The sequence below is a fragment of the Pocillopora verrucosa genome, chromosome 12, assembly GCF_036669915.1.
Source record: "Pocillopora verrucosa isolate sample1 chromosome 12, ASM3666991v2, whole genome shotgun sequence".
Lineage (NCBI taxonomy): Eukaryota > Metazoa > Cnidaria > Anthozoa > Scleractinia > Pocilloporidae > Pocillopora > Pocillopora verrucosa.
The window spans coordinates 12,224,828-12,237,011 of record NC_089323.1 but is presented as its reverse complement, the minus strand read 5'-3'; the positions used below and the strand labels follow the sequence as shown (position 1 = coordinate 12,237,011).

The 12,184-nt window shown below is 39.2% G+C and overlaps 2 protein-coding genes across 3 annotated transcripts; both read right to left on the bottom strand.

The window, feature by feature from the left end:
- Nucleotides 1-2,757: 2,757 nt before the first annotated feature.
- On the bottom strand, nt 2,758-4,482 carry LOC131785094 (uncharacterized). The gene has a single exon (XM_059101937.2). The coding sequence runs from the start codon at nt 4,454-4,456 to the stop codon at nt 3,548-3,550; it is 909 nt and encodes a 302-aa protein (XP_058957920.1). The 5' UTR covers nt 4,457-4,482; the 3' UTR covers nt 2,758-3,547.
- Nucleotides 4,483-6,484: 2,002 nt separating this feature from the next.
- LOC131785088 (keratin-associated protein 4-3-like) lies at nt 6,485-8,152 on the bottom strand. Of its 2 annotated transcripts, XM_066159179.1 has the most exons (2): nt 7,202-8,152; nt 6,485-7,129 (listed from the first exon to the last, which is right to left on the bottom strand). In XM_066159179.1, exons 1-2 carry the CDS (start codon nt 7,785-7,787, stop codon nt 6,990-6,992), a joined length of 726 nt encoding a protein of 241 aa, XP_066015276.1. In that variant the 5' UTR covers nt 7,788-8,152; the 3' UTR covers nt 6,485-6,989. The 2 variants fall into 2 exon arrangements, with proteins under 2 accessions (XP_066015276.1, XP_058957916.2); XM_059101933.2 differs by having other exon boundaries at nt 6,485-8,144.
- Nucleotides 8,153-12,184: the final 4,032 nt, after the last annotated feature.

Sequence of the window (12,184 nt, the reverse complement as noted above, 5' to 3'; positions counted from 1 at the left end):
TGATTCGTGATTCACTTTATAACGCCGACGGGCGCTGCCAACTATATATTACTCCGCACTATTATAGAAGTAAACTGTAGTTAGGAAAAAACGCTTTCCAATTAGAATTATGTCACTAGGAATATAGAAGCTCAGACGGGAGAGCTTATCTGAGATCTAAAGTTTTTAGCCAAATTTACCGGCAAAGTGCGTGAAATTCAAAAGCCAGCCACCCAACGGGGGAGTGCAAACGGTTAAGGGTTGAGACATTCTTGCTTCATTATGCTATCACTTTGAAATCTGTAGCATGAAGGCGTGAATGAAAGTGATCCTCGCAGTGATGTGCACTACTTAGGCAGTAGTGAAAATAAGGCCTGAAAAAAAAAATTGAGGCCTGTACCGGATTTGAACCCATGACCTCTGCGCTACCGGTGCAGCGCTCTACCAACTGAGCTAATAACCCAACTGGGAGCTGGTCATGATGGTGGTTCTAAATAAACCTGTGAAGTGATGAATAGACGGTTAAGAATATATGAAAGTCATATACTTGAAGTTGATAAAAATACGGTGATGTGATTTGTATTTGTTATAATGTGGTGGCAAGCCTTTATGTCACAATCTACCTTTGATTGAAGTAACTGAAATTTTGCAAGGGAGTTTGCTTAGAGGCGCTGAGGAGGTAAAGTTTGGGTGGAGTCTGCACCCCCGTAGTTTGGTAGCCAAGAACTTCTAATTCTGTATTTATCACTCTCATTAGGCACAACATCATTTCAATCTAGCTAAATGTGTCCACCCTTGTCGAGTCCATTGTACGTGATGTTTTGATGCCGAATTAATTTCCACTCGTTTCGTTGACAGAACTTTATCAAGTTCTTGTTCGCTGTGTTGACTACTTGAGTTTTAAGCAGCCAAGATGAAACTTTCGCCACTTTTACAAGAACAAAGCAAAAATTCTAAATATCGACGTTAATTTTACTTGCGAACCGCTTACCGGCATATCAAACGGAACCTTGAACGCAGCGGCGGATGAACAAAAATATATTCTTGAAAAAAAATTGCTACATCAAGAAAACGTACATACCGCTCGACATCGTTATAGCATAGACATACATACATACATATACTTTATTTAAGCTCGAAATTCAGTGTAGCTATAGGGCTAATATATTCGAGAAAATAAGCTAAAATGAAATAAAAATATGCTGTCCTACAATTCAACATTATTTAAAAGCTATATACAATATTATTTAGAAACTATATACAATATTATTTTTAAACTATATACAACATTATGCATGAAATATAACTGGTAGATCTACTGTGGAAAAGCTTCATATATGAGGATCTCCTGCTTGAATTCTAGAGAATATAATGTTCTGTAAGTGTCTGGAAGAGAGTTCCATACTTTGCTAGCTAAGTATGAAAAAGAGTGCAGACCGTATGTCGTTGTTTTTGGGTTGGGAAGGGATATGATTTCCGCGCAAATTGTAGGATGAAGACCGTACGGTGAACATATCTTTTAAATAACCTGAATAATTTGTAAAGAACAGACTCTTATATAACGTGATCATGAAGTTCTGGAGGCGTGTAATAAATAGAGATTTTAAGTTAACTTTGCTTAGTAAAATGTCGTATGGAAAGCTGTAGTCCTGTAGTATAAACCTAAGAATGCGCTTATTTAGATTATCTATTTTGTCGGCATTGCGCGCACCACAGAAATGCCAAACAGAAGAACAGTAGTAAAAATGCAGCATGAAGGCTTTATGGAGCTTCAATAGCGTCTCCTTATTAATAAGTTTCCGAAATCTAAGCATTACGTTAAATTGATTATTTGTTTTGGTCGCTAGATATTTTGTATGGATATGCAGAATGCGCAACATCTCTCCGGAAGTAAAAAACTTCCCCCTCTTCTTCTCACATTATAATGCATAAATCATTATTACAAAGAAAAGCCATGCTTAAAACAAGCACAACACGCATTTACTTGGTGTTTTCTTTAATTCTGTTTACATATAATTTGATGTTTGTATCCTTTTTTCCTGCACTTTTTTGTTTTCTTTTAAACTACCTTTTTTCTAACAATTTTAAGTAGTGCACTCTATACACTGTAAACGTTTTTGTTTTTTCTTTTCTTTCTTTTAAAATATATAGTTATTTTGTTTAGTCGCTCTTCAACCTGTATTGTTTTAAATATTGTATTGCACTTTAACGTACGTATTTGTAAAAAACAAAAAACGTAAGTAATGTAGCTATAGATGTAACTGTACTGTAAGTTATTTTCTGTAGCCGTGATGTAAGTAATATAGCTGTAATTAAAGTAATATAGTTGTTTTTGGTAAAAAAAAAAAGAGAGAAAGAGCTCTTTTGACCAATACCAGGGTGTTTTTGAATAAATTATAGTGACCCACTGAATACACACATGCTTTTAAAACCCCTTAAAACCCCTTAAATATCACATAATTTAGGAATACAGATGATTTCTTGTTGTATGCAATGTGTTACGAGGAGCGAGCTTCTCAACTTTTGAAATTTTCGATGTCGCAATCGGTTAAAAAGGGATTTTGCACCTCTCGTTATTGAGAGCTCTAAAATATTTCATTTTGACGTATTTCCAGACACAAAGGTGCTTTTATTTACTCACTAACAAAGATAGCATAAAAGTTTGAGGGAAACCTTGGTGTTCCGATGCGAAATACCCTAGACCACTCTCATATCAGACTGAACCTTACACACGGCAGCTGATTAACAAGAATTTATTATTCAAAACAAAATGTCACAACATTCAAACATAAATACTTCTCAACATCGATATAGCATATGCTGTCGAGGGATCTGCTAAAGATTCCATTAGCTAAAAGTAAAATATGAAAAAAGTAACCAATCTCCCTGAGGCGGAATATGATTACTCACTTCTGTAGATAAGGTAGCAGCTGAAATATAGTAAAACCAACCGAGCTCATAAGACAAATTTTAAACCTGTGTAATCCTATTACTGAGATCATCAATCTGACTGCTCTAACGATCAAAATTCGTAATCTTACAAATTTCATGAGCGGAAATACAATGAAAACTGTCGATGGAACCATAGACTCGGTTAATAACAGCCACATCGGTTTAATATGACACTTAAAGTGAAACTACATTTCTTAGAATACAATATTCATTCTGGAAAATTAATGCAAATGATCGGACTCATCTATCTCCAACAAAAATTCTTTGCACAAGAAATCTATGTCTACTTTTTGTTTTTCTTTGAACGACGACGAAGGCGAAATAGGTATTCGAATTTGCAAATATACAGCGTGCAGCTCATACCTAGGATTAGTGTAATTTCACTTAAGATTAGAGAACCTTTTTCCTAACTTATACTTCTAGAACTATCCTTGGAAAATCTTACACAACATTTAGTAATTTGACTACGTTTACATCTATGTAAATGGAAAATAAAAACCAAAGGTTATTTTACTTCACCGGAACCTTGATCCGCTTGTAGAAGTTACCTTGCAAATTATTTTAATTATATCTGGTTCGGTTATTCGGCGTTTACTGCAGCTGGCATCGGCGCCGCTTAAGCTTGTCGTAACGGTGGAGGATATTGGTTTGGTGGTGGAGGATAGCTTGCGTAGGGCGGAGGAGCCTGATTGAAACCTGGAGGAGGCTGATCGTAACCAGCTGGAGGAGGCAGGTTGTAACCTGCTGGAGGAGGCTGATCGTATCCATCTGGAGAAGGCAAGTTGTAGTTCACCGGCGGAGGAGCATGTACTTGTTGTGTCGTCATCATTTGGATTGAGAAGATTTGTTGCTGTGGCTGTTGGCCGGCGACGACCACAGCACCTGGTGTACGATAGCGGTAGTACGGGCAACAAGCGCAGCAGCAGCAGGATACGATGGAAATGATGATTGCAAAAAAAATAATCGTGCCGATAACAGTGCCTGCAATAGACCCGCCGCTCCAACCACAGTATGAGGAACAAACTCCCCCACAACAATCCTCATCAAGGTCACACTGGTAGTGGGACGAACAGTAGCAAGATGACGAACTGTTAATGCACTTGCTATTACAACATTTCTTGCTCGATTCACATTGGTAGTCATACGAACAGAAACAAGAGGATAAACTATTGATACATTTGCTTTTACAGCATTTCTTGCTCGATCCACATTGGTAGTCGTACGTGCAGGAACAGGAAGAAGAGCTACTGATGCATTTGCTTTTACAGCACTGTTCGCCAATGTCACATTGGTAGTCGTACGTACACGAACATGAAGAGAAACTGCTGATACATTTCCCATTACAGCATTGCTCGTTCGTTCCACACTGGTAGTCGTACAAACAGTAGTGACATCTCTCTCTACAGACTTTATCTGTACAACAGGACTCACTATAGGAACAACCACTGTCGTAAGTACAGTAGGTAGCACTTCCCAAGGCAAAGAAGCAGACGAAAAGAAAGCATAAAAGCTCCTTAGCGGCCATTGTCCTTTCACAATTTCAGTGGCGTCCGTTCGTTGTGAGATAATAAATAAATTAATAAGATGCAGTTGGCTGATTTCCATATTCTCTTTAGACACTCTACCAATGGAAACCCCAATAGATGGTTGGAAGGGTGCTGGGAAAGAGAAAAGGAATCGATAGGGGAAGTTGGATGGCAAGAGGAGAGATGCTGTTACCATACATAATCATAATGGTTCAGTACCTTTCAAGTCAGGCCAAAGCTAAAACTCAAACAAAAGCCCAGATATTGAACAAAGAACGTAAAGACGTCACAAATCTGTGAACCCCGTCGTCATTCAAGAAAAAAAACAGTCATTCGTAAATATGGATCTACGATAAAGATACATCTTTTCATTTTCTTTTTAATGAGTACTTGTGAGCAGCAAACAGCTATAGATCTTATCAACTTGATTTGTTTTCTCCCAACGGTTTCGTCTGATTACACAGACTTTGTGAGGGAATTTGAACAAGATCGCTTAAAGGAACTTACTACACACGTTATTTACAAGTACAAGTCACGTTCCCACAAGGGCGTCAAGAGCGAGAAATACCCACATAAGTAGGTAAAGGATATCACAGAAATCGCACATGATATTGAGTTTAATTTTAGGGCTCTCGGATTTAACCTTGCGTATAGTGGGGAGTGGCGGGGTCGATATTCTCTCCAATTGACAAGAAGGTCCATACGGGCATGGTATGTTCGAAAAGAATACCCTTTCATTCAGATTTCGAGTTGCCAGGTTTTACGAGAAGAGCTTCAGTTACAGGGAAACTTTTGAGCGCGGGGAAAAACGAATGATCTAGTTGTTATTGGTCTAAGTTCTGGATCTGGTGAGGATTGAACAATCCGAGGTTCTTTTAACAATCAGTGAATACCCAACAGGTCCGATTAAGTAAGTAGTTTCTACAACGGTTTCATCATCCGGGAAGACTACTTTGCTTTAAACTTCTGCGAAGATTGGATGTCACGCAACTCGAATAACGCAGCTCATTGTCATGAAATCGACGATTGGATAATAATCCTGGGATGGTAATCGTAACTTTTACTAAATTCAATCCAACGTGGGAACAGTTCAATGCAAAATTGCTCTATATTATGCATGTAAGAGTTTATGTCATACTTAAATATGTCAGATAAATGAGTTGCCGTTTGTTTGTTGACTTGTTTCACACATCTTAGTACTCGGCCGGTGAGCGGGACGACATCGAAACGATTTGTCCTTGTACCTCGGATGGAGGATACGGAATTGGGTAGGATGGCAAGTAAGTGGGTGGTGCCTGGATCACTCTTTGTCTCCATGGCCTTTCGCATCAGCTTCTTTGCTATTTTGACGGCGTTCTCAGCCTTGTCGTTGGATTAGGGGTAGGTTGGAGAACTTATGGCAAGTTCGAAGGAGTGTGCGCGAGCAAACTCTTGAAGATCTCTTGATGCAAACGTTTCGCCGTTATCTGGGATGACTTGATTTGGGTTCCATGCTTTGCGAAGTGGTCCTTAACTTTGCGGATGACTGATAGTTGTCACGCTTTCAGATGCCCTGCGTTTATTTATAATTCAACGCATGGCGTCCGAAAGCGTGGACAACTATAAGTCTGCACTTAACCACGACAAAAAAAAAACATGGTAAATAGAGGCTCGTAGAAATGAATTTTCACTATAGACGCCATGTAATGTTCTTCAGGGCTTAGTCTTATGGAAGACAGATAGAATTAGGGGAAATAATGAACGTGTGTTGATTCAACTCTATTGAAATCAAAAGTGAACACAAACCTAATACAGCTATCTCGAGTTACGTATCTGTTACCTTCACAATATAGGATATCCAGTCACAACTTGCATATTAAACTGAATCTTACACGCGGCGGCGAATTAACAAGAATTTATTTTCCAAAAAAAATTGTGACAACACAGGAATGTAAATACTGCTCGACATCGACATAGCATATGCTGTTGAAGGATCTGCTAAAGATCCGATCAGCTAAAAGTAGGATATAAAAAAAGTAACAAATCTCTCTGAAGCGAAATAAGTTTATTCATGTCTGTAAATGAGGTAGCAGCTGAAATATAGTATAACCAACCGAACTCATAGTACAAATATTTAACCTGTGTAAATATATTACTAAGGTTATCAATTTGACCTCCATCTTGAAAATTTCATAAGCGGAAATACATTGAAAACTGTAGATGGAAGCATTCATTTGGCCGGACTCATCTATTTCCAAAAGAAATCTGTGTCTACTTTTTGTTTTTCTTTGAACGACGAAGGCGAAATAGAAGTTCAAATTTGCAAATATACAGCGGGCAGTCATGGCTGAGATGAGTATAAGCTTATTTAAGATTAGAGAGCCTATTCCCTAACTTATACTTTTAAAACTATCCTTAGAAAAAAAATTACACTGATAACATTTAGTAACTTGACTACGTTTACATCCATGTAAATGAAAAATATAAACCAAAGGTTATTTATTTCACCGGAACAGTAATGTGGTGGAGAAGTTACCTTGCAGAGTACTTTAATTACATCTCGTTCGGTTGTTCGTCGTTTACAGCAGCTGGCATCGGCGCCGCTTGAGCTTGTCCCAGCGGTGGAGCATATTGGTTTGGTAGTGGTGGACCGCCTGAGTAAGGCGGAGGAGCCTGATTGAAACCTGGAGGAGGTTGATCGTAACCAGCTGGAGGAGGCAGGTTGTAACCTGCTGGAGGAGGCTGATCGTATCCATATGGAGAAGGCAGGTTGTAGTTCACCGGCGGAGGAGCATGTACTTGTTGCGTCGTCATCATTTGGGTTGAGAAGATTTGTTGCTGTGGCTGTTGGCCGGCGACGACCACAGCACTGGGTGTACGATAGCGGTAGTACGGGCAACAAGCGCAGCAGCAGCAGGATACGATGGAAATGATGATTGCAAAAAAAATAATCGTGCCGGTAACAGCGCCTGCAATAGACCCGCCGCTCCAACCACAGTACGACGAACAAACTCCTCCACAGCAATACTCTCCACTGTCACACTGGTAGTCGGACGAACAGGAACAAGAAGACGAACTACTACTGCATTTGCTATTACAGCATTTCTTGCTCGATCCACATTCGTAGTCGTACGTGCAGGAACGGCAAGAAGACGAACTACTGCATTTGCTATTACAGCATTTCTCGCCCCATCCACATTGGTGATCGTACGAACAGAAACAACGGTCTCTGCAGACATAATCACAACAGGACTTACTATAGGAACAATCACTGTCGTAGGTACAGTAGGTAGCACTTCCCAAGGCAAAGAAACAGACGAAAAGAAAGCATTGAAGTTCCTTTGGGGCCATTGTCCTTTCACAATTTCAACTGCGTCCGTTCGATGTGGGACAATAATCGGTTGGCTGATTTCCAAATTCTCTCCGGACACTTTACCATGGAAACCTACGAACAAAGAAACTAAAAACGTAATAACTTTGTCAACCCTGTCATCATTTAAGACATCGCAGTCATTAGTAAATACTAATCTCCGATAAACATACGTAGCAACAAGAAACGGTTTGTCCTTCTATCTCAGCGGGAGGTTCCTGGGTTGGACCGGGTGGTGAATAATGCAATTTGTGATAATCGTAATGAGCATAAATAAATATTTTGTCGACACGTGTCAAAAGACTGGAGGCAAGTGCGAGGTTTGCGGGGAGTTATGGGATCGTAGTTTGTAATTTTAGGTCGTTAATTAGGCATTCTATGGTCAGTCGTCGCCGTGTTTAGTTGTTAGGTCTCGTTGTCGTTTAAGTCGAGGGAAAAAATCCCGTAAAAAGTGGGGAAAAGAGTCTGGAAAAGAGTCGGGAAAAGGTCGGGAGAAAAGTCGGGAAAAAGGCAAGAAAAAATACGAGGATAAAGTCGGGAAAAAAGTCAGAAAAAGTCGGAAAAAATTCGGGAAAAAGGTCGGGAATAAAGTAAAAAAAAAAGTCGGGGAAAAAAAAGACAGAGCACAGAAAAACTCAAGGAGGGATTTGTAATTGAAGGCGTAATAATAATTTGTTATTGAAAGCATAACGGCACTTAATGTGTTCGTTTGCGCTACTAATCATAACCACTATAATTTTCTTAAATGTGATTGGCGCATCAGCTGCTTCTTTTTTCACTAATCATTCTGTTCAGTTGGTTGTAATCAGACACCTGTAATCGGACAGTTGAAGCAGCCAATCATGCTAGGTCCACTCAGCTAAATCCACCAATCACAGATTTGATCACAATAACCATACCAACAACCACTTCTCCAAAGAAAAACAAGGCAATTTCAAAATGGAGGAATATTTAACTAAAGACGTTGTCTCCACCGGAGATATTTGTTCTAGGTGTATTTGTTTTTTCGGAAATTGAAATGATCATAATTAATTGGTAACAGGATATATTGTCGTCCAATTTTTTTAACCACTCGTATGATCACAGAACGAATTGAACCCCACTCGGTCCTATTACCATTTGATTACTAATTTACTGAAGGTTGAAGTTTGCTCCGACAGACTAATTTGCATAATTCGGCTGTCACGCAAGCAAAGGGAATGAATTAGTGCAAGATAATTTTCCATTTTTATGCTTTCAAACATCTTGTAAGAAGAAATCAACAGTGTGAAGTTCTTGTTCAAGTAAAAGTCGGGAATGAATAAGTTGCTAGTAATTAAATCCTTGTGTTTGAGTGAAGATTTCTGGGATCGCGATGGGACAAACAGTGTAAGTTGTTGGAGGGAAATATCTAGCGAAAGGTTGCTTCGACGTCCTCAAAAACGATTTGAGCCTTTTCAGCCTTGCCGTTGGATTGAGGGTAGGTTGGAGAACTTATGACGTGTTCGAAGGAGTATGCGCGAGCAAACTCCTCAAACTCTCTTGATGCAAATGTTTCGCCGTTGGCTGGGATGACTTTATCTGGTATGGCCATGTGGCCTTTGCTTACGACTACAAATTGTGCATGTAACATGAGGGAATCATCACTTTTGGGGTTGACACTCTCGATCTTCACTACTCTTAGTGGTTTGAGTTGGGTTTTGTTAAACATCTACAGGGTTTTTTTTTGTCTCTATAACTTAATTGAGCACTGGATCATTCATTACTTGCTTATACTCACCTACTGGTAAAATATTAACAGTAGCGCCACCATCGAGTTAAACTATAACTTCTGTTTCTCTCAGGTGCATTTTAGCAAAGATCTTGCACTGGCACTGCTCCGCGTCGATCGCGCTGACAGGTACTATCCCGGAATGTGGCCTAGAGCCCCACAGTCTTGATAGTGTTTCTGCCAGGCTGCACATAGCTCTTTCTTTCTTGTGTGGGTCTTTAGGTAGAACTTGCATTTAATTTGAAGGAGGATCTGAGTCGCGCTGTCCTGAGTTGAAGCTTTTATTACGCGGGACGTTGTCTCGCCATGAGCTGTCAGTGTTGCTTCGTTGTGGGCGACGCGGCACATTAATAGCACTCATTTCATTACCTGTTATTTTTTTAAATTGTTTCGTTGTTGTAGTATTTGTTCCTATTGGATAAATACGTTAGCGATTACATAATATTTATAGCGGAGCTCGCGGAGCGTAGCCGCATAACTATACAAAATAGTAATAACCCATCAAGCCGAAATAATTTGGTTGTACGACCGTACGACCGTACGACCGTACGACCGTACGACCGTACGACCGTACAAAGTGCTACTTTTAGCATGCGCGGCCAACTGTACCACGGGCACTATCTTAGTCATTATATACGTAATGGAAGGGCGAGAAGGTAATACGCAGACGCGATTGCGTGCGTAAGTTGGATACCCCATTAGTGTGCGCCAAGAGACAACGTCAGATGACGATAAAGTGCGCATACTCGAACGTCGAGCTGCAGTGTAGCGTACTGCGGGCACACAGTTAGGCATTGCACGAGGACGTCACATGAGCTAGCAGATGGAGGAAATTGTTATAATTCAAGTTCGTGGTTTTAATTGAAAATAGGCTGGATATAAAGAGACTGAACGACCAAAGAAAGCAACAAGTAAACGGCGTAAAGCGAGTCCAGAAAGTCGCGCAAGAAAGTTACAAAGGACACCAAAATAGGCAGAATACGGCGAGAGGAACAAGAAAGAGAACAATAAAGGGCAGAAGTAAAAAGGCGAGTTTCTAGCGAAGAGCAACGCTTCTGAAAACAGACAGAAAAGAGGTCATCAACAAAGAGAAGCGAACTGCAAAGGATCCGCGAGAGAAGAGGAGGTAAGTCGTGTCCTATCTGGGTTTTCTCTTGCGCTAAGACCCAGAAAACATATACATATATATAACTGATTACATGATGTCTTTAACCCTTTACACTCCAATATCAGAATGCATATTCTCCAAACTGTTCTTTATATATTTCCCTATGTGCCGGCAAGGAGAATTTGTTTAACAATCAAGAGGTTCTTCAGTTGATTATCATTTCCTTTATTCTCATGACCTTAATGCGTGACTCAGGGGTGATATTGAATGGAGAAATTAGATGCTAGTCACTCTCAGGAATTAAAGTGTTATTAGCTGTACACATTTTCATGTATATGCTCGCATTTGTTGGCTACAATAGCTAAGATTGTTAGGAAAGCAAACAAACAAGTGAACAGAGTACAGTGAAATGAGGGAAACTGTAAACTTCACCATGTTATAGAAAACTATCAAAGAATACTTAAAGAGGGGAAACTTGAATTGTGCTAGCTAATTTCCTCCATCGCTATTCATGTTTTTGATCAAATAAAATTTAATCAGTTGTAGTGTTTGCCTGCAATGTGTCAAATTTCCAGTGTACACTTCATTCTTCTCAGATGTCCTCTGGTAAAAGATAGATACTTAAAATAGTCGTTCACAAGAAAGATCACACATCATTAAAAATATCACATTGAAGTGGTGGCATTATTGATTTGTGATATTTAAAATGACAGAGGCAGGAAAAACACATTGAGCTTTTTCCTATTCACTAATAAGTTAATTAGATAATTTTGGATTCTACATTCAGACTGGGTGAGACTTAATTTATTCATATCATGCTTCATTATGGTTTGTTTACCTGGAAAGGTAATTGATATAGCTTCAGGGATGTTTTTGTTGCAATCACAATTAACATTCGTAGCGAAATTTCATTTAGCATGGAATGTTTTAAGAACACTTTTCCTTTCTCTTTCCTTTCTCTGGATCACAATTAAAGGTAGCAGGTTATTAAAAAAAAAATTATAACTTTTGATTCAGGTAATTATTTGAATATGTGAGTAACATTTGATAATTTCACATGTAACAGGATGATCAAGCTGAAGATAGCCTAAAAAAGGATTGAACTCCACTGTAAGAGGTAGGTAACTAATTTGGAAACTTTAGCACTTGGTAAATACACCATGGCTTGCAATTCTGATGATTACAGTTTCCTGAGGTAATTGAAATGTTAGTCCCCATACAGGAACCTTCCACTTGACCTGTACAGTCATGTACTATGAGATAACTTTAGAAAAATGCATTTGTGTTGGCAGGACTATTGTGAATACAGTACCACCTAGAGACAAAAATAAATGATTTCCTGTAAGCATGAAAATTTTGGAGAAGATATGGTGGTAAATGACCCTTCTTTTGCTAGGATGCATAGGGTCTGATGATTTTCATGTATATCTTTTAGCTTTCAAACTTTCAACTCTGTATTAATTGTAGCTGTTTACTATGTCTTAATTCTCTGTACCATAAGCCCTCAAAAGTTGAAGCAG

What these genes read in the sequence shown, in the direction of transcription:
- LOC131785088 (XM_059101933.2), bottom strand. Translation starts at nt 7,787, where the DNA reads ATGGCCCCAAAGGAACTTCAATGCTTTCTTTTCGTCTGTTTCTTTGCC.
- LOC131785094 (XM_059101937.2), bottom strand. Translation starts at nt 4,456, where the DNA reads ATGGCCGCTAAGGAGCTTTTATGCTTTCTTTTCGTCTGCTTCTTTGCC.